This window comes from Oryctolagus cuniculus, chromosome 2 (genome assembly GCF_964237555.1).
Source record: "Oryctolagus cuniculus chromosome 2, mOryCun1.1, whole genome shotgun sequence".
Lineage (NCBI taxonomy): Eukaryota > Metazoa > Chordata > Mammalia > Lagomorpha > Leporidae > Oryctolagus > Oryctolagus cuniculus.
This window is the reverse complement of record NC_091433.1, coordinates 192,310,966-192,338,288: the sequence shown is the minus strand read 5'-3', so window position 1 is coordinate 192,338,288 and position 27,323 is coordinate 192,310,966. Positions and strand designations below refer to the sequence as shown.

Below are 27,323 nucleotides of genomic sequence, written 5' to 3'. Positions count from 1 at the left end.
CAGCCCCTAGTGCGTTTTCTACAAGTCAAAATAAGACCGTCTACCGGTTAGTGTTTGATTATTATATATAGTTACCCATGTTTTAGAATCTTGTCCAAACGAAAGACTCCCTTCTCTGGGCTAAGGGCAGTGGGACAGAGACAAAAGTGCTTCATTGCCTCTCGCTCTCTCAACACCACGCTGAGTAGCGGTGTGCCCGCCTGAGCCAGCAGTGCAGGGCCCTAGGAGCCTGGCTCAGCTGGACTGGGAGCAGATGTGGGTGGGTGGGCACAGAGCTGTACGTGGCCAAGCCTACAAGGACAGTTGGGCCGCTGCCTCCTGTGATGGTGGTGGCAGGAGGTAGCAGTGCCCTGGGACAAAAATGGCGTGCAGTGCTGCTGTCCCCTTGTAACGCTAACCTCCTCTGAGGCAGAACACAGAAGATTGCTCTGAGTCTTACACTGGAATCATTAACTAGTAATCCAGCGTGGTTTCCCGGCACAGGAGCCCTGAGCTTCGGATCCTACGGATGATACAGTTTCTCTTTGCTCAGTATATATTGTCCCCTGGAAGGGCATACCCATATATATATTGGTATTACATGTTTAATAGTTACTGTTTAATAACTGTATCTCTCCCCACTCCATATGATTCCTTTGCCAAAATTTAATGTAAGATAAAGGTAGTAGGGGCTGGCATTGTGGCGGAGCAGATAAAGCTACCTCTGGCAGCGCTGGGGTCCCATACAAGTGCCAGCTGTGTCCCGGCTGCTTCACTTCCTGTCCAGCTCCCTGCTGATGGCCTGGGAAAAGCAGCAGGAGGTGGCCCCAGTGCCTGGGGCCTTGCTACCCACATGGAAGATGCAGATGAAGTTCCTGGCTTCTGACTTCTGCCCAGCTCAAGCCCTGGTATTGTGGCCACTTGGGGAGTGAACCAGCAGACAGAAGATCTCTCTGTGTCTCCCTTTGTCTCTGTAACTCTGACTTTCACATAAATAAATAAATTTTTAATATATATATGTGATAAAGGTGGATATTACCAAGTAGTATAGATTTTGAATGTTTGTAGATTTTATCTATGTTCAACTTTTAAAAATTTTTAGTTTTATTACACTTTAATTATGACCTCTTTAATATGTTGCTTTTTCTCCTTTAGACGGGGGTTAGGTTCCTTTTATGCTTTACAAAACATGTGTGCATAAGTTTGCATTTGGACAGTTTCTAAGGGCGTGGTTCAATGGCGTCAGGTGTATCCACACTGTGGCCGAGCCCTCAGCCCCTCTGTCTCCACACCTTTTTCATCTTCCCAATTCTGTATCCATTAAGTATTTTTTAAATGTGTTTGAGAGAGGGCCAGCGCCGTGGCTCACTAGGCTAATCCTCCGCCTTGCGCCGCCGGCACACCAGGTTCTAGTCCCGGTCGGGGCGCCGGATTCTGTCCCGGTTGCCCCTCTTCCTGGCCAGCTCTCTGCTGTGGCCAGGGAGTGCAGTGGAGGATGGCCCAAGTGCTTGGGCCCTGCACCCCATGGAAGACCAGGATAAGTACCTGGCTCCTGCCATCAGATCAGCACGGTGCGCCGGCTGCAGCACGCCGGCCACGGCGGCCATTGGAGGGTGAACCAACGGCAAAGGAAGACCTTTCTCTCTGCCTCTCTCTCTCACTGTCCACTCTGCCTCTCAAAAAAAAAAAAAAAAATGTGCTTGAGAGAAACATCAGATTACTTTCTTTCTTTTCTTTTTTTAAAGATTCATTTATTTCTTTGAAAGACAGTTACAGAGAGGCAGAGGCAGAGATAGAAGTCTTCCATCTGCTGGTTCACTCCCCAGATGGCCACAACCCCTGGAGCTGCACCAATCCGAAGCCAGGATCCAGGAGCTTCCTCCTGGTCTTCCACTTGAGTGCAGGGGCTCAAGGACTTGGGCCATCCTCTACTGCTTTCCCAGGCCATAGCAAAGAGCTGGATTGGAAGTGGAGCAGCTGGGACTTGAACCAGCACCCACATGGGATGCCAGTACCGCACATGGCAGTTTACCCACTGTGCCATAGCACTGGCCCCGTATAGCCATTAAATTTTTTAAATTTATTTTTTATTTTTTCCATTAAATATTAAATATTAACTTCCCATTCCCCACTTGCCCCAACGCCGGCAAATATCATTCTCCTTTCTGTCTCTCTGAAGGTGACTGCTCTAGGTGTCCAGCATAAGTCAGGCTGTACAGTATTTGTCCTGTGTGTCAGGCTTACTTGGCATCAGGTCTTTAAGGATCATCCATGTTGGAGCTTAGCTCAGAATTTCATTCTTTTTAAAGGATGAATGCTATTCCATGTATGGGGATACCACATTTGCTTGTTTCCACTTTTTAGCTATTGTGCTGTTTCTTGCTTTTTAAAACTCATATTGTACTAATGAGTATTTCCCTAAGTCACTGAACAGCCTAAGAAAGCACATTTTATTGTTTTTTAAAATTTGCTTTATTTACTTGAAAGAGTCACACACACACACACACACACAGAGAGAGAGACAGAGAGAGAGAAGGAGGGAGAGGTAGAAGGAGATTCCAAATCCATTGGTTCATTCCCCAAATGTCCATGATGATCGGGCTGGGCCAGGCTGAAGCCAGGAGCACCATCTGGGTCTCCCATGTGGGTGGCAGAGGCCCAAGTACTTGAGCTATCTTGCGTTGCCTTCCCAGGCACATTAGCAGGAAGCCGGATTGGAAGCAGAGCAGCTGGGACTTGAACCCGCACTCCAGAATAGGATGCTGACATAAAACCTACCCAGACAACGCATCTCAGTCGCTGCTCAATATGATGCATGTAGTTTATGTCTAACAAGGGAGGATGGATTCATAGAAGGGAGTATTTTCCAGTCACACAAAATTATGTTTTCACAGGCTATCTCAAAATATTAGAAAATTCTCATAAAATAAAATCTTAGGTGAAAATTCGGGAGCTGAAACTATATACCTAATTCAGCTTGTACGAAACTCTCAGAGTGGAGCTTAGCCTAAGAGCAATATAAATATTGGAGGGATTTAAGTAGGGGAGGGACGTATCAGGTTTGCATTCTAAAATCTCTCTGTGGCTACTCATTGCAAAGGGCAAACACAGATTTAAGGCTGCTGTTAGGAGGTTGGTCATTCCGGGAGGGGATGGAAGTAGAAATGGAAAGAAAGAGGGGCCTCTAATATTTATACTGCTACCCTAATATATGCCACGGTGCTAGCCCCATTTTTAAAAAATGCGTATATTGGGGTAGTATTTCATTGTTTGAGCAGATTTGCTGTATGTCATCGTGAGACAGGCTGCGTGGCAGTCTTCTGTACCCATACCCATACCCTTACCCCGTACCTTTGTCAGGGGTTTTTCCCCATGCCTTGTCATTGCATAATGGCTGCATTTAACCAAGTGAAATTTCCGAGAGAAATATTCATTCCTTCAGTTGGTTCCCCATACCTTCACATGTTAGAAGATGGGTGAGATGTAACAACTCGGGATTTCAATGCCTGCATGCTCAAAGTGGGAAACAGATTTTTGCAAAGACTAAGGAAGAACATTTTAACAAGTAGACACATTAAAAATAGCGTGACTGCCTTCCGAGAAGGTGTTGGGCTCCCATTGCTGGAGGTTTCCCAGAAGGACCAGACATCCTCTTGCTAGGAATTTTGTAGTGGTGGATCAGTTACTTAAGGACTTTCTAGCTGCATGGGCTGGTAACTGTTTCTTCCATGCTGGTAGGGTTTGAAGCAGCTCTGCTACATGGAGTAGTTCACTTAACTGCTATTATCTTTCCCTTCTTTTTTTCTTTTTCTCTTTTTACACGTTTTATGTAGGTAAAATAGACATCAGATATACAGCAGGACAGAAGTTCCTGGTCACAGTCGCACCCCAGCTGTGCTGGGAGTAGTGTTGCCAGCCCCTCTTCCCGTTGCTGCCCACCCACCCTGGGCAAGGCCAGTAAATATTGTATGAGCCGAGTAAAATTGTAGTGGCTTTCAAAGTTAGTATTATGATTTAAAATCGCTATGTTAGATTAGTCAGGACTTACAGATATTTTCCCCCCTCATTTTTTTCCTCATTCTAGATTTTATTCAATGAATATGTATTATTTTAAAAGTGAGAAAATATTGTTAAAAATAAATTATGTTGTGTGAATCATTGCCCTGATTACCTCTTTTATTTCAGTCGTGGCCTGACTATGAAGATATCTACAAAAAGATGATTGAAATTGCCATATTCTTAGATTTGCCTCGTTTTCCAGACATAACTGAAGACTGCTACCTCCACCCCAACATCTTGGTCATGAAGTACCTGATGGAAGTCAACCTCCCTGGTGAGTGAGTGGTGTGACGTGCACAGACGGGGTCTGCAGCCTGGAGCTTCGTTGCAAAGTCCTCCCGTACAGGAATTCAGATCATTGAATTGGCCAAAGGCACGCTGTTCAGGAATCAAATTCTATTTTGGGCAGGAGATTTGTGCCTGAGAAGACAGTTTTGTTTTTGTAGCAAATGTGCTGAGTGCAGGTAAAGTGGCAGATGTTTCGGTGTGTGTCGTTGGTGACCTAATCCGCCCCACCCAAAGCAAAGCACCAGCGGTGTCGTTACATAATGAACTTGAAGAGAATGCCAGCCACTGATCTGGGGACATCTTTGTTGTGTAGTCACGTACACTACCTCCAGTCCCTAAGACAGATGGAGAGGGCAGCCTGGTCAGAGCAGAACAGGCTCTGTAGGGTGTAGAGACAGTGTGGAGACAGCCTCGCCGTACCTGTTCACGGTGGCGAGACACAGGGAACGTCGATGGAATCTGTGATGGAATCCAGTCCGGAATTTCTTGCTGGACGAGAAAAGTGAGCAGACACAGCAGGGTGTGACTGTGTCATCACTAAGCAGCACCAAGTGTGCGGTTGTGTTTTTAATGGGAGAAGAAAGGCATACTTACCTGTTACGCAAAAAACAGTACACAAAACTGTGTACATGAACTGTAACATAAATAGAAATATATAGTAACGTACAAATATAAATATCAAATCTATAATCTTTAAAGCTTTTAGGGCTGGCGCTGTGGCACAGCACTGGTTAAAACCCTGGTTAAAGCCCTGGCCTGAAGCACCAGAGTCCCATTTGGGCAATGCTTCTAGTCCCGGCTGTTCTTCTTCTGATCCAGCTCTCTGCTATGGCCTGGGAAAGCAGTAGAAGAGGCCCAAGTCCTTGGGCCCCTGCACCCACATGAGAGTCCAGGAAGAAGCTCCTGGCTCCTGGATTAGTATTAGCACAGCTGTGGCTGTTGTGGCCATCTGGGGAGTGAACCAGCGGATGGAAGACCTCTCTCTCTCTCTCTCTGTCTCTTCTTCTCTCTGTGTAACTCTGATTTTCAAGTAAATAAATAAATCTTTAAAAAAAAAAAAAGAAATTTGGGCCCACTGCTGTGGTGTAGAATGTTAAACCTCCACCTGCAGTGTTGGCATCCAATATGGGCATTGGTTCAAGTCCCAGCTGTTCTGCTTCTGATCCAGCTCCCTGCTGATGTGCCTGGGAAAGCAACAGCAGATGGCCCAAGTGCTTGGTCCCCTCACCCACGTGGGAGACCTGGAAGAAGCCCCTGACTCCTGGCTTTGGCCTGGCCAAGCTGCAGCCATTGCTACCTTTTGGGGAGTGAACCAGCAGATGAAAGATCTCTCTTCCCCTTCCTCTCTGTCTGCCTCTGGTTCTCCTTCTCTGTAACTCTTTCAAATAACTAAATGAATGTTAAAAAAAATAAATTTTAATTTTTACTCAGGGTATTCACAGTATATTCACTTACTCTTATCTCACCTCAGTGTATCCTCACCATAAGCCCATTTTACAAGTGAAGGAACTAGATAAGTGGCTGTAATCCAGAATTACAAAGCTACTGATTGGGAACCTAAATATAGGTTCAAGGTCTCCTGGTTCCAAGACCCCTGGTGTTCTAGCTTGAGTGACAGCTGCATGTCATTTCTTAAGAAAGCAGTTCCTCTGGTTAAACACAGGGTGAGGGCCTCAGGCTGCTGGCCAGGGTGTGTGCATTCCGCGAGCAGCACTTGGCCTTCCAGGAAAGCCAGTTTCAGGAAAGGGCACCTTGCTGTAGAAACACAGACAAGAGAACACTGATAGATGTGCCTGTTGGTTAGGGACTGAGGTGTGTCCTGCAAACAGTAGATGTTTTAGAAGTCAAAACTGGAAAAGGTATGCCTTGCCAACGTTTTACCATTCATTTTTCTATTCATTTTGTTGTTGTTGTTGACAGGCAGAGTTAGCGAGAGAGAGACAGAGAGAAAGGTCTTTCTTCTATCGCTTCACCCCCCAAATGGCCGCTACGGCCGGCGCGCTGCACCGATCCGAAGCCAGGAGCCAGGTGCTTCTTCCTGGTCTCCCATGGGGTGCAGGGCCCAAGCACTTGGGCCATCCTCCACTGCACTCCCGGGCCACAGCAGAGAGCTGGCCTGGAAGAGGAGCAACTGGGACAGAATCTGGCGCCCCAACCAGGACTAGAACCTGGTGTGCCGGCGCCGCAGGCGGAGGATTAGCCTAGTGAGCCATGGCGCCAGCCTCATTTTTCTATTCAAACAGCATTTTGAGGTTTAGTTTATTCACAAATGTGTGTCTCCAGGTTCTATAGTGTCTTTTTAAAAAATATTTATTTATTTATTTATTTATTGACAGGCAGAGTGGACAGTGAGAGAGAGAGACAGAGAAAAGTCTTCCTGTTTCCAATGGTTCACCCTCCAATGGCCGCTGCGACCAGCGTGCTGCGGCCGGTGCGCCGCGCTGATCTGAAGCCAGGAGCCAGGTGCTTCCTCCTGGTCTCCAATGCGGGTGCAGGGCCCAAGCACTTGGGCCATCCTCCACTGCACTCCCGGGCCACAGCAGAGGGCTGGCCTGGAAGAGGAGCAACCGGGACAGAATCCAGTGCCCCGACCGGGACTAGAACCTGGTGTGCCAGCGCCGCAGGCAGAGGATTAGCCTATTGAGCCGCGGGGCCGGCCTATTTATTTATTTATTTATTTGAAAGGCAGAGTTACAGAGGCAGAGGAACAAAGAAAGAGGTCTTTTATCCGCTGGTTCACTCCCCCGATGGCTGCAAAGGCTGGAGCTGCGCCCATCTGAAACCAGGAGCTTCTTCTGGGTCTCCCACACGGGTGCAGGGGCCCAAGGACTTGGGCCATCTTCCACTGCTTTCCCAGACCATAGTAGAGAGCTGGATTGGAAGTGGAGCAGCCGGGACTGGAACCAGCACCCATATGGGATGCCAGCACTGCAGGTGGCGGCTTTACCCGCTGTGCCAACAGCGCCAGCCCCTAGAGTGTCATATTTTAAGATAAAAGTTATGGTATAGAGGCCGGCACTGTGGCACAGCGGGTTAAAGTCCTGGCCTGAAGCGCTGGCATCCCATATGGGTGTCAGTTTTAGTCCCGGCTGCTCCTCTTCCGATCCAGCTCTCTGCTACGGCCTTGGAAAGCAGTGAAAGATGGCCCAAGAGCTTGGGCCCCTGCATCCATGTGGGAGACCCAGAGGAGGCTCCTGGCTCCTGGATTCAGATCGGCGTGGCTCTGGCCGTTGCAGCCATCTGGGGAGTGAACCTGCAGGTGGAAGACCTCTCTCTGTCTCTACTTCTTTCTGTAACTCTTTCGAATAGATCTTTTTTTTTTTTTTTTTTTTTTTTTTTTTTTTTTGACAGGCAGAGTGGACAGTGAGAGAGAGAGACAGAGAGAAAGGTCTTCCTTTGCCGTTGGTTCACCCTCCAATGGCTGCCGCGGCTGGCGCGCTGCGGCCGGTGCGCCGCGCTGATCTGAAGCCAGGAGCCAGGTGCTTCCTCCTGGTCTCCAATGCGGGTGCAGGGCCCAAGCACCTGGGCCATCCTCCACTGCACTCCCTGGCCACAGCAGAGGGCTGGCCTGGAAGAGGGGCAACCGGGACAGAATCCGGCGCCCCTACCGGGACTAGAACCCGGTGTGCCGGCGCCGCTAGGCGGAGGATTAGCCTAGTGAGCCGCGGCGCCGGCCTCGAATAGATCTTAAAAAAAAAGAGTTATGGTATATACATTGGTGTGGTCTAATTAGCCAAAAAATTTAATGTATGTCTTACTGTTTTGTTCTTCAACAGATGAAATGCAGGGTTTAACCTGCCAAGTAGTGAAAATGACTGGAATAGGAGAAGTGGATTTCCTGACGTTTGATCCTATCGCTAAAATGGCAAAGACTGTTAAATATGATGTACAAGCTGTGGCTGTCATTGTAGTGGCACTGAAACTGCTCTTTTTATTGGATGACAATGTGGAATGGTGAGTGTGTGTTAGTTTTACAACAAGTAATACTTTTCTGTGGTGATCTTGATTTTTAATAAAAGATAAGGAAAAAGCTTTTTTGTTGCTTTTACCTAATTATTTAAAGTAAAGGAATGCTTGTGGCGTCCACACAGAAAGTGGAGCCACTCCGTAGTCACAGGATGTTGACTGGTACTCTGTGGTAACAATTATTCTTACATAATCTTTGACTCAGCTTGGTGTTGGTTGTTGCATCCTGTTTTATTCCTGTTATTCTGTAGGCAGCAGTATTTCTCATTGTTCCACTGAATCCTGAGCTTTAAAATATCCCCTAAGCTTTGAGGATCACTTAGCACGTTATGTCGTCCGCCTGCAGACCGCTGGCACTGTGCGTGTCTCAAAGATCATGGAAATTAAAGGAGTCTGTCCCTCCCCAGTGTCAGTACAGAGTGACGCTGCTCACGACGCCTGTGCTTGGTTCTCCTCCAAACTTGACATCAGTTTCAAGTACTATTTTGTACTTCTCTTTCAGAAGCATTCAGAATTTAACTGCCCAAATACATGTTTTCTAAATAGATTGACTTGGGGCCGGCGCCGTGGCTCACTTGGTTAATCCTCCACCTGAGGCGCCGGCATCCCATATGGGCGCTGGTTCTAGTCCCGGCTGCCTCTCTTCCAGTCCAGCTCTCTGCTGTGGCCCGGGAGGGCAGTGAAGGATGGCCCAAGTGCTTGGGCCCTGCACCCCATGGGAGACCAGAGGAGGCACCTGGCTCCTGGCTTTGGATCGGCGCAGCACCAGCCGTGGTGGCCATTTGGGGGATGAACCAATGGAAAAAGGAAGACCTTTCTCTCTGTCTGTCTCTCTCACTAACTCTGCCTGTAAAAAAAAAAAAAAAAAAAAAAAATTTAAATAGATTGACTTACTCATTGTTGTCTCCAGGTCTTTGTCTGATCTTGCTGAAGACTATAATGAAGACCACCAAGGTACTTAATCTTTCATCAATCAGATTCAAAGAGACTATAAACGATAAATTAAAAGCTACAGTAAATTCAGCGGGGAACTTGGGACAGTCTGCACTTAGACGTACCCAAGTGCACAACTCATGCCTTGTGCCAGGGATGTCTCGTTGTTTCTCTGGGCTGCTAAGAAACTTGAGTGACTTCAGCTGTGTGGAGAGCAGCCTGCGTGTCGTTCTCAGCCGCTGCTGGCCAGGCGCACTGGGCCGTGGGCCTGCTGCTGGCGCCTTTGTGGCCGTCCTGCCTGTTCCGATGCTTCAGTGCGCTCCTGCTGGTCCCTCTCTCTGAAGTGCTGTCTCCCTCTTAGCTCCCACTCCCCGTCTGTCCCTGAACACCCCCTTCACTCCTCGAGAGGGAGCATAAAGATCACTCTTTTTCCTGCTCTTCACACCCGCCTGCTAGAACCTGCTTCCCCTCTTCCTAAATCAGAACAATCACTCTGGCCACGTCACTCCTGTCCAGACTTCTACTACTCAGTGTTTAGACTCTGAGTTGTAACCAGTGGCCTAGGTGTCACTCTGCCTATTAGATCGTGCATTTTCGTAAAGTGCATAGGAGAATTCTGGTGCACAGTGAGTGCCTGACACTGATGGGTAGTGGTGCGGACCCGCGGGGAAGGCCACATCCTTGTTTTTAAGTGTATCTGCAGGGTCTAGCGTAGTAACTGGCCCGAGCACCGCGAGCAAAGCTTTGCAAATGGCTGCATTCTTACAGTCATTCCAGTTGCTTAATCCTCTCTGGGATCTCACTTTCATTGGATTTAGGGTCTTAAGTTTAGCGGTGAGAACCATTTTGCTTGTTCTTTCCAGAATATGTGCAGATGAAATACTTCTCCCTGCAGATCGCTCATGTTGGCGTCTGCAAGGGTGAGAGGTGGAACCGAGGGCCTTGTCCCTTCTAGTGCTGAAGGATTACCCTGGCTGGCACGCTGCTGCGTCTCCCTCAGAGGCCGCAGAGGAGCTGTGCTGATAGCGGGCCGGGCCTGCTGCCTGCACTGTCTCTGCCCCCCCCCCCCGCCCCCACCTCACTGATGAGGGGCTCGAGCCCCAGAGAAGGTGAGGCTGAGTCCAGGTCGGAGAACCTCGAGTTTCTCGGTCTAGTTTTCCTCTGTCCTCGTCATTCTTCGGTGGTCTCCTCTCTCCGGTGGCTGTGTGCTTTACAAGCCTGTTTTGGGTTAGGTGATGATTATATTGACCAGCTGAAAAAAATTGTTAATTAGACATTGAAAGGGGCGATTTTTATTAGCGAATAATTCCCTTTGTACTTGACTGCTTTCAGTCCTGTTGTCTCCCTAACCTCTGCGTCTTGAACACACACTCACCCCACCTGTGATCTTTGGGTTAGGGTTAGGAAGAACAGGAGTAGGAGCTGACAGAACTGAGAGGCTGGGTTCAGCTGTTCTGTCCATTCCACAGTTGCAGGTTGTCATACGTGTTGGCACACCACCGCAGGCCGGGCCATACTGCTGAGTGTTAGGGAAGGGGAGGCCTACTTGTAGGTTGAAAAAGTCTGTTTCGGCCGGCGCCGCGGCTCACTAGGCTAATCCTCCGCCTAGCGGCGCCTGCACACCGGGTTCTAGTCCCGGTCAGGGCGCCGGATTCTGTCCCGGTTGCCCCTCTTCCAGGCCAGCTCTCTGCTGTGGCCAGGGAGTGCAGTGGAGGATGGCCCAAGTGCTTGGGCCCTGCACCCCATGGGAGACCAGGAAAAGCACCTGGCTCCTGGCTCCTGCCATCGGATCAGCGCGGCGCGCCGGCCGCGGCGGCCATTGGAGGGTGAACCAACGGCAAAGGAAGACCTTTCTCTCTGTCTCTCTCTCTCACTGTCCACTCTGCCTGTCAAAAAAAAAAAAAGTCTGTTTCTAGGAGACACCGATTCCTGGATTAAAAAGGTGGCTTCAGGATAACGAGGTGGAACCACCCTATACCCTATAGGGAGGAAACTTAGACGAGGGAGTGTGACAGGTGCTTGGGAGAATCATGAGTGTGGAGACAGCGACTCGCTCGTCATGTCCAAGAGCTACTATGTAAACATTAGTTATAGGAATGAACGAAAATTCAAACGAACCACGTTTATTAGGTTTATTGGCTAATCACAGATTCCATTTCTTTCAGATAAGCCATGGTTTGATTTCAGAAAGTGGTACCAAGTTATGAAGAAAACCGTTGATGAGAAAAAACAAAAACGGGAGGAAGCCAGGGCAAAGTAAGTGACGTGTCCTGCCTCGCGGGTCTGGCCCCGTGTTTCTGCCTGGCTTTACGTGGGCAGGCGGGGTTGCACCGGCAGACAGCGCTGTGTCGTTGCTTCTCCAGGAAGAGGAGCCCGACTTCTGATTGGTTTTTCTTTTTGTTAGTATTAACTGTTAACTAATATTGGTTATTATTATTAACTATTATCTAACCTCTGCATTTGATTTGGATTGTGCCAGTGTCTCTGTTCCAGGATCCAATCCAGGGTACAAATTGAACAAATTTGACTTTAAATGCAAATTTAACATTATAATTTGCACAAGTCTTGCCTGGATTCTGATACTCCTGCCTCCTTCCCTTTGGTCATTTCCCATGTGTGCGTCCTAACATCACAGAGATTAGAATGTCACATGTGTAGTCTTTGGGTCTGTCATCGGAATGCTTCCCACTCCCCAAACAGAGGTCCTGTGGAAATCAAGACAGAGGAAAGCAGGCGGTGAGTGTGTGTGATGCCCTCGGCCCCTCTGACCTCCTCTGCACGGGCTCCCCCACAGCAGCCTGGGAAGACAGCTTGGGGACAGATGGGGCTGGGTTTGAATCCTGACTGTGTTTCCCATTAGGCTGACTTCACCTCTTAGCCTTAGTGGACAGAAGCTGAGTTAACTTGAAATTTTTTATTTTTATTTATTTTTAATTTTTTTAATTTTTTTTATTTTTTGACAGGCAGAGTGGACAGTGAGAGAGAGACAGAGAGAAATGTCTTCCTTTGCCGTTGGTTCACCCTCCAATGGCCGCCGCGGCCGGCGCACCACACTGATCCAATGCCAGGAGCCAGGTGCTTCTCCTGGTCTCCCATGGGGTGCAGGACCCAAGTACTTGGGCCATCCTCCACTGCACTCCCTGGCCACAGCAGAGAGCTGGCCTGGAAGAGGGGCAACCGGGACAGAAGCCGGTGCCCTGACCGGGACTAGAACCCGGTCTGCCGGTGCCACAAGGCGGAGGATTAGCCTAGTGAGCCGTGGCGCCGGCCTTAACTTGAAATTTTTAAACACCGTATCTTATATAATACAGAATCTATTTCCATTGATTTCTGATTAGAACAATTGTATTCTCAGAGTTTTGAGTCTCTATGCAATTTTGAAAAATTTAACAACTATTTTATGTAAATTTTCTAATTTAATAGTACCAGTTTGATAGGTAATTTTATATCCTTTGAGGAAAAAACTCAAGATTCGGGCCAGCGCCACGGCTCACTAGGCTAATCCTCCACCTTGCGGCGCTGGCACACCGGGTTCTAGTCCCAGTTGGGGCACCGGATTCTGTCCCAGTTGCCCCTCTTCCAGGCCAGCTCTCTGCTGTGGCCAGGGAGGGCAGTGGAGGATGGCCCAAGTGCTTGGGCCCTGCACCCGCATGGGAGACCAGGAGAAGCACCTGGCTCCTGCCATCGGATCAGTGCAGTGCGCTGGACGCAGCACGCCAGATGCAGGGGCTATTGGAGGATGAACCAACGGCAAAGAAAGACCTTTCTCTCTCTCTCACTGTCCACTCTGCCTGTCAAAAAAAAAAAAAAACAAAACAAAACAAAAAAAAAAAAACCAACTCAAGATTCCCCATAATAATTTGTTGAGCTCCAATTTCCTTATCCATGAAGTAATAATAATAATTGTTACTTATTTACTGAATTAGAGCCACTTTCAAGTTCCAGCATAGAACCAGATAGTTTTCCTCTGTGTCTCAGAGAGCTTGTAAAGGGGACACAGGCTCTCAGGGGGAGTGAGGCCCTCGGGGAGGCAGACTCCGGCCAGGGGAGTGACAGGTTCCCTGCAGTGGGGTCTGATGCACAGGCAGGGGGACGGGCGGGGTGCCCAGGAGGGGTCCTTCCGCCTCCTGGTCAGAGAAAGAGCGGCTCGCAGTCAGCAGCCCGCAGTGGGTTCAAGCGTAATAGCAAAAGCACGTTTGTTCTGTGGCTCTAGGCCATGCTGGAGGAACAGCCTTTGTTTTGTGGTGCCCGCTGGGGTAGGCCTGGCTAGTCTGAGGGCAGGAGTTCAGGGCCCTGCTGTGCAGGCATCTCAGTGTGAAAAGCACTCCTGAGCCCAGTTCAGATTACACTATTAGAATCAGGAGCACATGTAAGGCTTACTGACCTATAGCTAGTGTAAGAACTAGGCTTACTAACTTACTACCTTTTCCCCTAAAGTAAGAGGAGACTTTAGAAACCACAGAAAGTCAGTCTAGTTACAAAATGGCATTTTCCAAGGAAGCCTGCTGCAGACTGATGTACAAACAAGTGTAAGTCACTGCCCACCCTTTTTTTTTTTTTTTTTTAATTTGAAAGTCAGAGAAAGATGTAGAGACAGAGAGAGAGATCTTCCATCCGCTGGTTCACAGGTGGCCACAATGGCTGGAGCTGCGCCAATCTGAAGCCAGGAGCCAGGAACCTCCTCCGGGTCTCCCACACGGATGCAGGGGCCCAAGCACTTGGGCCGTCTTCTGCTGCTTTCCCAGGCCATAGCAGAGGGCTGGACCGGAAGAGGAGCAGCCGGGACTAGAACTGACGCCCAAATGGGACGCTGGCACTTCAGGCCAGGGCTTCAACCCACTGTGCCACAGCGCCGGCCCCACCGCCCACTCTTAACCGCGAAGCCCTTGTGTGTGCTCTTCACCTGCCATTTCATCCTACCCCACCGCCATTCTGCCTCTAGTTTCTTGTTTTTCTCTCTAGATATCGTCTTCCATGTAGTCAGATAAAAATCATTAAGACATTTCTGTAGCTCTGGCTTACTCTGCGTGAGATCATGGAAGATCACTACTAAACAAGAGCTGAAACCCTAAGAACACCGTAAGAGGCTACTTTGTGACTCTACTTGTTATTGAAAATGTTGAAAACAACATGGAAGTGAATTAAAAAGCATATGCAGAAAATCCCTGGGGCCAGCGCTGTGGCATAAAGGGTAAAAGCCACTACCTGCAGCACCAGCATCCTATATGGGCACTGGTTCGAGTCCCAGCTGCTCCACTTCTGATCCAGCTCCCAGCTAACGCACCTGGGAAAGCAGCGGAAGGTGGCCCAAAGTAGGAAGAACCCCCTGGCTCCTGACTTTGGATAGGCCCGGCTCTGGCCGTTGCAGCCGTTTGGGGAGTGAGCCAGCAGATGGAAAATTTCTCTCTCTGTCTCTCCCTTTCTCTCTCTCTCTTTAACTCTGCCTTTCAAATAAAAAAATAAATAAATATTTAAAAAAAAAAGTCCCAGCAACCTTTTGGCTTAGGCAGGCATTTCTCAAATATGACACCAAAAACATGGTCAATAAAAGAAAATTGACTTCCTAAGGTGTAAGAACCTTTGCTCCTCAAAAGACATTTAAGGGAATAAGAAGCCACAGGCTGGGAGAAATTATGGCAGGGCACATGTCTGATAAGAGATTTGTATTGAGAATATATAAAAAATTCTCGTACAATGAGAAAGCAACTCAATTTTGTCAAATGGACAAAAGGTTTATTAGACCGAAGATTTGTATATGTAGATGGCACACAGAAGTTGCTTGACATTATTGGTAAAGAATGCAAATGAAAGCCACAGTGAGAAATCTTTACACATCAATTAGATGCCTTAAAACAAAGGCGAACAGAAGCAAAAACTGGCCATACCAAGTGTGGGGATGAAAGTTAGGCAGTTTATCCTCATAGAGTTGGAAATGCACTTACTACGGCAGTTTCCACTCCTAGGTGTTTACTCAAGTGAAGTGGAAACTCAGATTCACATAGAATTCATGTGGAGATGTTACAGTGCCTTCATTCCTACTTGCCTAAAGCAAGCGACAGCCTAGACGTCCTTCCACTAGGAAGCGGATGGGCCTCAGCCTGTGCATAGGTAGAATACCGTCCCACAACGCAGAGAAACAAGCCGCTGATGCAGGCAGGTACCTCTGCCGAATAAACGACTCAGAAGGTTCCAAGTATTGTTATTCCACTTATGTTACACTCTGGAAAACTGAATTTGGAGAGGCAGAGAAAGAGCGGTGGTTGTCTGGGACCAAGGGTAAGGAGGGGAATTGACTTCCACTGTGGGGGAGGTTTTCCAGAATAAAGGAGCTGTTCTGTATGTCATGATGGTGATCACACAGCTGGATATGTTTGTCAGCGCTGGCAGAGCCACTGAAAATGGTGACTTCTACTCCATATACATTATGCCTCAACTTTTTAAAAGATTCATCTATTTATTTGAAAGGCAAAGTTAAGAGAGATTGATCTTCCATCCACTGTTCACTCCCCAAATGGTTGCAATGACCAGGGCTGGGCTGGACAAAGCCAGGAGCCTCCTGCAGGGTCTCGCCCATGAGTGGCATTTGGACCCCCCTCCCCTGCCCTCCCAGGCACACTAGCCAGAAGCGGGATTGGGAGTGGAGCAGCTGGGACTGAGCTGGCTCCCATAGGAGAGGCAGGTGTTGGAGGCGGCAGCCTGACCAGGTGCACTACCACACTGGCCCCTCAACTTTTTTTTAAATGAGGAATCAAATGATGTAGAGGCAGGGAAAATACACAGATAACTTGAAGCCAGGAAACAAGGCCTGCGGCCTGTCCCTGCAGCTTCACGTAAGTAGAAGAGATGGGCCAAACAAAGGATGTTTTTGAGGAACCTTAGTTTGAGAAGGGACACCTGCACAACTGGAGTGTTGTTGTTTTCAGTCACCTTTCCCATCCTGAGGGCAGAGGACGTTGAGGGAATGGTAGTGCAGCCTCCTGATGCTCGCGGGGCTCCCACTGGTGTGGGTGTTCGTCAGTTACAAACAGAGGAGCTGACTTGGGAACCCAGGAGGAGTGTGTCAGTGGGTGTGCCCGGAGATTGGGTCAGGCTGCTTAGGGGAGTTCTTTATTGTTGGTGATTCTGTCACTCTAAGTGTTTAAGACAATAACAGCCACCATAAGAGAGAGATTTTAAAGAATTGCAGACTCGTTTACCACAGGATTAAATGGTAAACTTTCTGATAGACTTTACATGCGGTTTGGTTCATTACAATTTCATTTATATGATGATTAGAGAGTACTTCATTTCTGTTCTTCACCTTTTATGTCACTGTGGGAACTCAAAGTAAAAAGTTTGTGTCTCTCTTTTATGTATAGTCATTATTTTACTGATTTAAGTAGTTATGAAATCCTTAAGTCTCAATTCCTAAATTACTAAAATGCTGTCATAAAATTGCTAGTGTCTCCTTTTATATACATTTTCTTTCTCAGCATGAAAAATAACGTGGAAAATTACCAATTATAGAATACTGTGGATTGAAAAATATAATTCCTTTCATCTTCTTTTCTGGAAAATCCACGGATAATTGAGTGTCTCCTATCCAAGCACTTTGTCAAGTGCTGGGTAATTTATTCTACTAATTGTGTAGGATTTAAAGACGCTGCATTTACTTCGCCTTAATTATTCCTCACAACAATCCTGTAAAGGTAGAAAACAGGTTTGGAGAGGCGGAATTCTCTTGTTCATCTGCTGGTCCTTCAGCGTATTTCATGGGTTCCTCCTGTGCACCGCTGCTGCCAGCGCGAGGGAGGGACAGAGCGGACAGGAACCATTCCTGACCTGGAGAACCTCGGTGCTGTGTCACTCACGGGGATCCCGCCGGGCAGTGGCAGAGCCAGGTCCCCTCACTCAGTGCGCTCTCCCATTGCCAAGTTGTCTGTCAAAGGAAGGATCAAGAGGAGGGTAGATTACTTTTACTAGAAGCTGTGAGAGTGCGTTAACCTAGGGAACTCAGAAGTAACGGACATGGGATTGAGGACGAACACTGGTGTCTGTGCCATAGCAGCAGCCGCTAGAACCAGCACCAGAACACCGCCCCTCCCTCTGGGCCCGAGTGCAGGGCTGGTGACACTCATCTGCAGGAACCTCAGATGGCTCTTAGTCTTTGCCTGTAGGGCCCCAGGGTCGGGTGACTGCATGACCCCCTTGTACAGTGGCGCCTCCCTGGCGGCCTTTTCTGGGGCTGTGCGGTGCTGGAATCTAGACCTCCCCTTCGCCCTCCTGCCAGAAATGGGAGAGACGTCCCGGCGTTCAGCGCTGGAGGGCCTGGCTTCGGGGCCCCGTTTTTGAGTGAGCAGACTTGGAAGTGCCCCCTCCTCTGCAGCCCAGGGCACTGAGGCCGAGGCAGAGGAGCTGTCACTTGCTGGGAGGCTGCGTCGTAGGCAGATCGCGGCGCGGGGATTTCGTGGTAAGGGAAACCGTCTCCACCTCACTGCGTATAGTTCACAGCTTCAGGACCTTAACTGCTTGTGGCCGTGCTCTGGCCAGCTTGCTCAGTGCTTCCTAGGACTGCAGACGGGGTGGGCGCACGCCAGTCAGCACGCGCAGCCATGCTAAGCAGCGCTGTCAAACAGTGTCGGGAGCTTCAGTGCTACTGCAGAGGCGTTCTCTGAAACGTGGTCAGGTCCATTTCTTCTCCATCCCACTGCAGCTGTGTTTTCTGCCTTGTACAGGTACCTGTGGAAAAGTGAAAAGCCACTCTACCACTCGTACATTGACAAGCCGGTGGTGTATAAGAGACGAGGTGAGCTTGTGACGGTGCCAGCCGGCAGCCTGGTTGTAGCACAGCCGGCGCCCTGACTTGGCGAGGACTGCTCGGGTAACTGCACTTTGGAAACAAGCGCTCCAGGGGAGACTGTGTTCCGGGGAGCCTCGTCCCCGCAGGGAGTCTCCGTAGGCTCTGTCTCCGGGACTTGCCGGTACTCGGGGCAGAGCCTGCGTTGCCATCAGCCCTTTGTCTCTGTAACTCAGAATTCTCTGGAGAATTACATCTGGATGGTCTTGTACGTCCTTTTTCTTACTTGTAATTCATGAAGGTGACCATCCTGCTCCTTCTCTGCAGCGCCCCGTCCTCCTCCTCCCGGCGGTCCCGTCTTGCTGCCGCCGCAGCACGGGTGCACTCGCGTCGGCTCGCCCAGCTCACTGGACTTAACACGCGTTTGACCGCGGTGCTTTCCTTCTGCTTGCATTCCAGAGATGGTGGTGAATCTCCAAAAGCAATTCAGTGCACTGGCTGATTGCACCCCAGCTCCTGGGGGGAAAAAGCCTTCAAGCTTTCAGTTCAACTGGACTGAGAAGGGCACCGACAGGCCGTGTTTCCACGGACATAGCCTGAGGGGCGTCCTGAGTAAGAAAGGCCAATGCCTGGTCATCAAGAACTCGCTATACTGGCTCAGCACCCAAAAATTCTGCAGAAGGTATGTGATGCTTTTAGAAGTCAGAGCATAAGACGTGATGGGGTCTCCAGTTTGGCCTGAAGATGTATTGATTATTTTCTGATTTTTTAAAAAAGTCACCTACGTAATAAGAGCCTGATTGTTACTGATTAGAATTAGCGGATCTCAGACACACGAGAAGTCGCATGTAAGTCTGAGGGAAGCTGGGGGAACAGGTAGGAGGATGTCGCCCACGTGCTGGGGCGCCCCGAGCAAGGGGAAGAGCCGCGGTGCCGCTCCAGGCCCGCTGCACGCCAGCCATGGGCGTCGGTCACAGACCCCGTGCTCCTCCTCCTGTGCTTCCGTGGTATCTCCTGAGAGGAGGGTCTTCCTGTTCATAACCGCAGTACAGTAGGCCAGAGCCCGGCCCCGAGCTGGGGCTCACCAAGGAGCGGATGAACGAATTAATGGAAAAATGGGACCTGCCCCAGGTCTTTGTGAGGATTGGATGAGATACTTGGAGTCTGTCCGTACTCAGTAGGTGATAACTATGATCATTACTATTTTAAACAAAACTTACTTTCTGTTAAAGACTTTCACTCTGGGGCCGGCGCCACGGCTCACTAGGTTAATCCTCCGCCTTGCGGCGCCGGTACACCGGGTACTAGTCCCGGTCGGGGCGCCGGATTCTGTCCCGGTTGCCCCTCTTCCAGGCCAGCTCTCTGCTGTGGCCAGGGAGGGCAGTGGAGGATGGCCCAAGTGCTTGGGCCCTGCACCCCATGGGAGACCAGGATAAGTACCTGGCTCCTGCCATCGGATCAGCGCGGTGCGCCGGCCGCAGCACGCTGGCCGCGGCGGCCATTGGAGGGTGAACCAACGGCAAAGGAAGACCTTTCTCTCTGTCTCTCTCTCACTGTCCACTCTGCCTGTCAAAAAAAAAAAAAAAAAAAGACTTTCTGGAGTTGGTGTAATCAAAGGTAAATGAAATGAAAGTGCAGTAGGCGATGATAAAATGAAGTTGTCCTCATTCAGACCTGCTGCCTGAAAGAGCACAGGGCAGCTGCGTCGCCAGCGACTGAGGGGCAGCGCTCGCCCGATAGCAGGGACCGGGCAAGGCCAGGACGGCGCCCTCGGAGGCGATGCGTTCCTGTGCGGGGGCCACAGTACCTTGCCGGGTGTCAAGGTTCCGTGAGGAGGAGGAGAGAAGGTTGCGGTGCTGGCGGTGAGGGCGCCTCTCTTCTCGGGAAACCTCTGTCAGGAGCCCAGAACCACAGCTGGCTGACCCCCCTGTGAGAGCCACACAGCTCACCTGTCCTGGCACGGGAAGAGGTGGGGCAGCAGCTCTGTATCCCCAGGTGCTGGGGCTGTCCCACAAAACTTGGACCTGAATTTGTCAAGGTTAACTTTGTCACTATTGTTGAAACGATGCGAGACGTCACAGGCCACCCAGCTGCCGACTTGGCCGGCAGCTTCACTTTCTGAGAGACAATGCCTTTGGCATACGCAGCACCTTTTGAACCTAAAGTTCATGGAAAGTGCGTTTAGGGAGAAATTCAGTGTGGATTTCAAAATGTTTTGCAGCAAAATACATTCGTCTTTTGGTTCGGTGTTTGCATGAGCCTTTCGAAGCGCCCTCGTGAAGGGCCGCTTGTGAGGAGGCCGTGGCCTTGTGCTGCGCCCACTGGAGCCCTGGGCTTCGCGCGCTCCCCGGGGCTGACCCCGCAGCAGGCGTTGGCGCGGACGCAGCATCGTGTGGTAGACGCGGCTCCGGCTTGTAGACACTTTTTAAAGAGCGTAATCCACACTAAGCTGTCAGTGATTTCACTTAGAAGTAAGAGTGGGGCAGGCATGGTGGTCAGCAGGTGAAGCCGCCCCGTGTTGGAGCCCTGCCTCTGTTCCCGTCCAGCTTCCTGCAGCTGGCTCCTGCCGCCTTGTGGGAGACCCCAGCGGGAGTCCTGGCACCTGACCTTGGCCCCGCCCTGGCTGCTGCAGGCATTTGGGGCGTGAACCAGCAGAATACATTGTCTTGTCTTTCTCGTGTAGAAATAGAACTGCCCTTGTGGTCTTTGTGTGAGAGAATACACCTGTTCCCTTTTGTGACAACTTTTTATCAGAAAGATTCTCAATAAAGCTGACATTTAGAAAAAGTTAGAAAGAAGACCAAGAAACTGCCATATTGGCAGAATGCTATATAGATGGCGATTAAACCAATGAGTGAACAAACACCTGAGGCTTTACATTTCCTACTAGTGACATGGTGTGGGGTAGTAGCTTTATTATTGAAATAGCCTTGGGATTTTAAGTGAAAACAAACCAAAAAGTCAATTTTAAAGGAGTATCGGGAAGAGACCATTTTTGAGCTCTTACTATGTGCCAAGCATTGGGTTAAGTGCTTACTCTATATTCTTATTAAAAAAAAAAAAAAAAAAAAAAGATTTGAAAAGCAGAGTTACAGGGGAGAGAGGGAGAGAGGAAGGGGGAGGAAGGGGGAGGAGGAGGAGGGGAGAGAGAGAGGTCCTTCATCTGCTGGTTCATCCCCAATTGGTCACAACGGCCAGAGCTGAGCTGGACTGGAGCCAGGAGCCAGGAGCGTCTTCTGGGTCTCCCCCACGGGCGCAGGGGCCCAGGCACTTGAGCCGTCTGCGCTGCCTTCCCAGGCGCGTTACAGGAGGCCTTGATGAACTGACACGCTTAAGGAGTGGTCGGCCACTCGCAGGAGCCGGGCCTTGTTTGAGTTCTGAGATGAACGCCTTAAATAGTTGATGGGACAGGAGCCCAGTGCTGCAGGAGGACCCAGTGCTGTGACGGCCGAGAGCGCCACGCTCTGACGTGCGCTTGATCACGTTAAGGATCGCAGTAGAGCGGCAGGGCTTGAGCCAGTGCCTGTGTGGGATGCCCGCCACCACGCGGCCCCTCTGTATTCTTATTTAATCCTTTGTCAACCCTTTGAGAGGTGAGTCCTGGGGTTGTTCCTGTTCACAGGTGAGAGAGCCAGGAGCGGTTGTCCCGTGGTCCTAGCTGACACGTGGCAGAGCTCTGTGGTGCAGACATACACATTCGGGAACTTAGGACCCTGTGTGCTCGTCAGAGTGACTCAGTTTACAGGCTCAGTGGGAGCCCAGTAGAAGGACCGGTCCAGCGCCCCCCCCCAGCACAGCTGGGTCTGCTCCACCCAGGCCCTCCTGCCTCCACTGCCGCACTGTTGGGAAGCCCATCACAAACACCAAAGTACTTTTTCTGATCCAACTGTGATACATCTGATCAGATCTTAAAAAGTAGTCATTCCTGAGTATTATCAAACACACAGTCAGTGCTGGGGGCGGGGGGGTGTCTCACAGCCGTCACGTGATCACCTCAGAATTCAAATAAGGCCTATCTGCTGTGAGTGGCTGACCGCTCCTTAAGTGTTATCGTAAAGGCCACCTCTTTTTTTTTTTTTTTTAATTTTTTAAAAATGTATTTGACAGAGTTAGACAGTGAGAGAGAGAGAGAAAAGTCTTCCTTCTGTTGGTTCACCCCCAAATGGACGCTACAGCCGGCACACTACGCTGATCCAAAGCCAGGAGCCAGGTGCTTCTCCTGGTCTCCCATGCGGACGCAGGGCCCAAGCACTTGGGCCATCCTCCACTGCCCTCCTGGGCCACAGCAGAGAGCTGGACCGGAAGAGGAGCAACTGGGACAGAATCCAGCACCCATATGGGATGCCGGCACCGCAGGCGGAGGATTAGCCAAGTGAGCCACGGCGCCAGCCCCTCTTTTTTTTTTTTTTTTTTTTTAAGATTGATTTATTTATTTGAAAGGCCGAGTTACAAAGAGGCAGAGGCAGAGAGACAGAGATAAGGCCCCCTCTTAATCTCTTCTTTACCCTATGATTTGCTCGTTGAGTTACCTAGGTCAGGTGTCCTGGTGGGTTCTCCATAACCTGGGTCTTGCCGACTACGGTCACGTGATGGCATTTGGCCTGCTTCTCTGTCCCTGGGCTGCCTGCGCTTTGATGTAGATCGAGACTGCTGGCTCTCACTGGGCGGAGGTTTGGTGATAGAGATTCGATCGGAGTCAGGTTCTGCTGTTTGCGAACAGGTGACATTTCTCAGCTCTCGCACAGTGCACAGGCTCAGTGTGAATCTGGTGCATGGGTGGCGTCAGGGATTGAGTCTGTCTCAGCCGTGTGTCCAGGGTCCTCCCCACCTGCCTTTCTGTGCTTGGAGCATGCTCAGAAAACGGGCAGTGTCCTTCCTGTCAGGGGCGGGGAAGGCCTGCTCCCGTCCACCGTGTCCCCATGCGCGGTCTCCAGACACAGTGCAGACTTCATTCCGTTGTAAATTAAGGAGTTTTCTACATTGTTCTGAGTTTCCCTCTAAGCTGCCTGGGAGATGTTCCAGAGTTGACACTGCGTTTGCAGCTTAGCTTCAGGACAACTTCCTCATTTTTCTCCCCTTCCAGCTACTGTAAACATGTGACAACCTACGAAGAATCTAATTTTTCTCTGAGTTACCAGTTTGTATTAAATCTCTTCTCCTTCCTGCTGAGAATAAAGGCCTCCTTACTCCATGAAGAAGTGAGCTTAATTGAAAAGAAACTTTTTAAAAGAAAATACATGAGTTCAAACGAGTCTTCAAGATCCAGAAGAGTGAGAAGACGTTGAAAACAATTGAAGAGACTTGGAAAGATATTTCAGTGGTGCTAAGCGGTGTCAGATTGTAATGCCACTTTGCAGAGGATTGTGGGAAGTGTATTTTATCACATGTGTGCACACACACACATACATACATAGGTATCAAATGTGTTCATAAAGTTGTTTGCTGTGGGGGCTGGTGTTGGGGTGCAGGGGGTTAAGCCAGCAGTGTGACACCAGCGTCCCACTTGGGAGTGCCCATTCACGCCTGGCTGCTCCACTCTGATGTGTCTCCCTGCTAGTGCACCTGTGAAGACAAAGGACGGTGGCCCAAGTATTGGGGCCCCGCCACCCATAGGAGAGACCTGGATGGAGGTCCAGGCCCCTGGCTTCAGCCTGACTACCGGGACCGTTTGGAGCGCGCACCGGAGGGCGGGCGAGATCTCTCCATGTGCCCTCCTTCTGCCTTTCACATAATAAATCTTTTCTAACAATGGATGCTATACGATATGACGTGTAAACTTTTTTTTAATTAATATGAATGTTTTTGAGAAAATTAAAGCGATATATTTATATATAAATGGTATCTAGAAATTTGTGTTTGTTGTAGTTAAAATTAAATTTGCTTTTTTGAACTAGACTGCTTCCTTACTCTTTATACCCCAAACGAATCCCGGGGGGATCAGCAGTCTAAACAGTACTCTTCCGTATGTGCACGTAGGAGAGCGTTAGAACAAAACCAGCGTGACTGTTTCAGAGACCGTGGTGTGGGGAAGGACTCTCAGCACGCCTCAGACCAGACGCCAAGAGGAAAAGACTGACCCAGGACAGCGGGTTCCAAAGTAGGGAAACTGCTTGCAGCATACGGAGGACAAAGGGCGGATTTCTTCGGTGTGTCGATAGTTCTTGCAAAGCAGTAGAGAAAAGACCGAGCAGGGAAAACAGAAAGGCAGAGGCCAAGCCGAGAACCATGGTGGAATGATCCACTCCACTCATTCATGGAACAGCAATTGAAATGGATGCACTTCCCACCTAACCGCTTAGCGAAGATTGTGCAGGTTTACAATGACTGTTGAGAATATCAGAAAATCAGGCGTCTGTCAGAGCCCATTTATTCATCCCCGGGTACTGCCTGAGCAACACACGTGGGGACCAGGAGTGCAGCCCTCGGCCAGACCCCTGCCGGTAAGGACCGCGTGTGCGACCTGAGTGGGAGCAGTTGGTAAACAGATGTGTGCTTGGGGAATGGACTGCAGTGACGGAGAGGCTGAGGGAGGGCCCTCTGGGGAGGGGACATGTGACCGGAGACCAACTGCCGTTCAGGGACTCGAGTGCGAAGACCCAGGAATTGTTCAGGTGTGGCAGGAGTGTTGGGGTTCAAGGAGAGAGGCAGCAGGTGCAACGGAAGAGGCCCTGTGAGTCAGGGTCGTGATGGCTTTTACCCCGAGTGTGCCACGGGAAGCCGGGGGGAATGTGAAGCTAAAGTCTGATGTGACCCAGCCTAGGTTAGAAAAGTGTCCCTGTGACCACTCCGCGGGAGCAGCAGGGGCGTGTGGGCAGGGAGGCTAACTGGAATAAGGGCGGCTGGGGCAGTGGTCGGTTGTGGGTGTGGGAAACCAAGGCTCCGAGGGTTTTCTCCGGAGCAGTTCAGGTTCGCGTGCCTGACGAGGCTGTCGGCATCGCCTCCTGTTGCCCGTGGCACAGAGCGGAGTTGTTCTGTGCTGAGGCTGTGGAGATGGCGCGGCACAAGGCTCCTTGTGCTCGGGGCCACAGTGAGTACAGTGACCGAGGGGCTGCGAGGCGCCAGCACGGCGGGAGTGCCCCCGGTCCCTGCAGCGGGGTGTGATTGGCTTGAGTAATTGCACAGGCTGGCTCTGTTGATGAGGAGTCTTAGGCCTTATCCCAAAGAGGGGTGGCCTGGGACCTCCCGTTGGGCCATTCAGGGCCCCTGTGGGTCCACTGGACGTCAAACCAGCACCTGAGAGGACCCAGAGGAGAGGTGGGCCAGGAACTCGGGTCTGCTCAGACACGTGCATCTGAGATGCCTTGATAGGTGCCGGAGAGACAGCGGGGAAACCCGTTGTGCGGCGGCCTGGGGCGGGGACCTCCTGTGGGGTCTTCAGAACGTGGGTGGTGTGTGCAGCTGTGAGTAGCTGGGGTCTCGGGGAGGGGGTCTATGCCTAGGAAAGGGCCTTCGGAGGTGCTGCCTCGGGCTGCTCCTGGTGGCTGGACGTCTAAGGACTAAGAAAGCCGGCCCTACACCAGTGCTTCTAGGAAGTGAAAGCAGGAGAGAGGAATGCAGGCTACGCGTTCTGTGATGCCAGCACGGCCGACTCCGGCACCAGATAACGAAACCACAAGACAAGGAAGCTACAGGACGTTCCTCACCAGGTCAGATGCAGAAATCCTAGCAGAACTTCAGCAGCTCCGACCCAGCAGCATGTAGGAAACATAATAGACAGCGAGCGAGGTTGATCCGAGGAGTGCAAGGCCGGCTTCACCTTTGAGACTCAATCTGTGTAGTCTACCGCCTGCACCCACTGAAAGAGAAGCCGCTGGATTGTAGATGCAGGGAAAGCATTTGGAAAAAACAGCAAACTCAGAACAGGCTTGTCTCTGTGAGGGCTGGCTTTGCTGGCCTCCGTCCCCCCGGGCAGGGGTGGAGGGCGGCAAGGAGGGGAGGCTCTGCCTCGAATCTTCCAGCTAACCAGTCCAGACACCCGAGTCCCCTTGAGGTCAAAGCAGCCCCTCTGGGGTAGATATTTAGTGAGGCTGCCGCTCTGTGGGCTCCAGGGTGAGATGCGTTGTCTGCGCCTCCTCTCGGTTCCCGCCAGCCCTCAGCTGCACGCTGCCTTCCGTACTCCCCTGGGAGCAGGGAGCTGTGTCTAGATGCCTGCCACAGGGCCGCCCAGCTCAGCTCGGGGGCACCCCGCAGGTGGTCTCCAAGCCTCCGCTCTCTCTAAACTGCCAGGTACACAGTTAGGAGATGGGTGCCCGGGCTCGAGTCCCTACTCTGCTTCTGCTAACAGCCTGCTGGTGATGTGCCCCCGGGAAGCGGCGCCCGATGGTTCAAGTGCCTGGGTCCCTGCTACGCTCGCGCTCGTCGGGCACCCGGACTGACTGCTGGGCTCCTGGCTGCAACCCGGCCCAACCCTGGCTGTTGCAGACATCTGGGGAGTGAACCGGAGGATGGAAGGTGTCTGTCTGTGTCACTGCCTCTCTCCCTTCCAAATAAAAATCAAATTGAAAAAGGAGACAGAAGCAGGGTAAGTGCCGTAATGATGGACAGATGGAGCTCCAGGGAGACGTGAGCACGGGGGGCCCCCCTCCCCGGACATCGCTGCAGGAGGCGCCCTGTTCCCTCCCCGCCAGGAGCAGACAGACCGCATCTCCTTTCGGGGGTGCAGCGGGTGAAGCAGTTGGGCACTACAGCGACTCTGTCCAGCGGAATCTCTTTTATGAGCAAACGTTGTTTGTTTCCAAGTCAGACTCCCCCGGGCTACAGTGAAGGGTGATTTCGTGATTGTGGCTGCCACCTAAGGGAAAGCCACGCGAGTCCCCCCGGGGCCTGAGCACCTGCCAGGAGGGAGGCGGGTGCAGCCCACACTGTGGGAAAAGCCCTCAGGCCATTTCCTCTCCCTCGGTGGTCAGTCTGCGCCCACAGCCGTACCCCGGCGCGCACCTGCTGGAACCGGGTCAGACGTGTGGCGTGGGAGCCGGCGCTGTGCAGCGGAGTAAGCCGCCGCCTGCGATGCCAGGATCCTGGAGCCCCAGCTCCAGTCCCCGTCTGCTCGGCTTCCAGTCCAGCTCCCTGCCAATGCGCCTGCAAAGCAGCAGCCGGTGGCCCCAGGCACCGGGTCATCAGCATTGTTGGGGGAGTGCAACAGCGGTTCCTGGCAGACGACCCAGGGTGCCCTGCCCCCCTGAAGGTCAGCTTCTCCCTCTGGGCATGTAGCAGGCCTGCCTGTCACTGCCACCCAAAGGTGGAGCCATGGGGTCGGTGCTGTATCGCAGCAGGTCAAACAGACCACTGCCTGCAGGCCTCACATCACATATGGACGCCGGTC

The 27,323-nt window shown here is 51.0% G+C and overlaps 1 protein-coding gene across 3 annotated transcripts in view; it reads left to right on the top strand.

The window, feature by feature from the left end:
- The window catches only part of TAF1B (TATA-box binding protein associated factor, RNA polymerase I subunit B), a 69,756-nt gene extending 45,862 nt beyond the window's left edge, over positions 1 to 23,894 (top strand). For all 3 annotated transcript variants that reach the window (XM_008249995.4, XM_008249993.4, XM_051833307.2), the window contains 7 exons: positions 4,165 to 4,312; positions 8,103 to 8,280; positions 9,203 to 9,246; positions 11,391 to 11,481; positions 17,940 to 18,010; positions 18,461 to 18,683; positions 23,085 to 23,894. In XM_008249995.4, coding sequence (XP_008248217.2) covers positions 4,165 to 4,312; positions 8,103 to 8,280; positions 9,203 to 9,246; positions 11,391 to 11,481; positions 17,940 to 18,010; positions 18,461 to 18,683; positions 23,085 to 23,286 — 957 coding nt within the window. In that variant the 3' untranslated portion in view covers positions 23,287 to 23,894. The remainder of the gene's footprint in view (positions 1 to 4,164; positions 4,313 to 8,102; positions 8,281 to 9,202; positions 9,247 to 11,390; positions 11,482 to 17,939; positions 18,011 to 18,460; positions 18,684 to 23,084) is intronic.
- Positions 23,895 to 27,323: the final 3,429 nt, after the last annotated feature.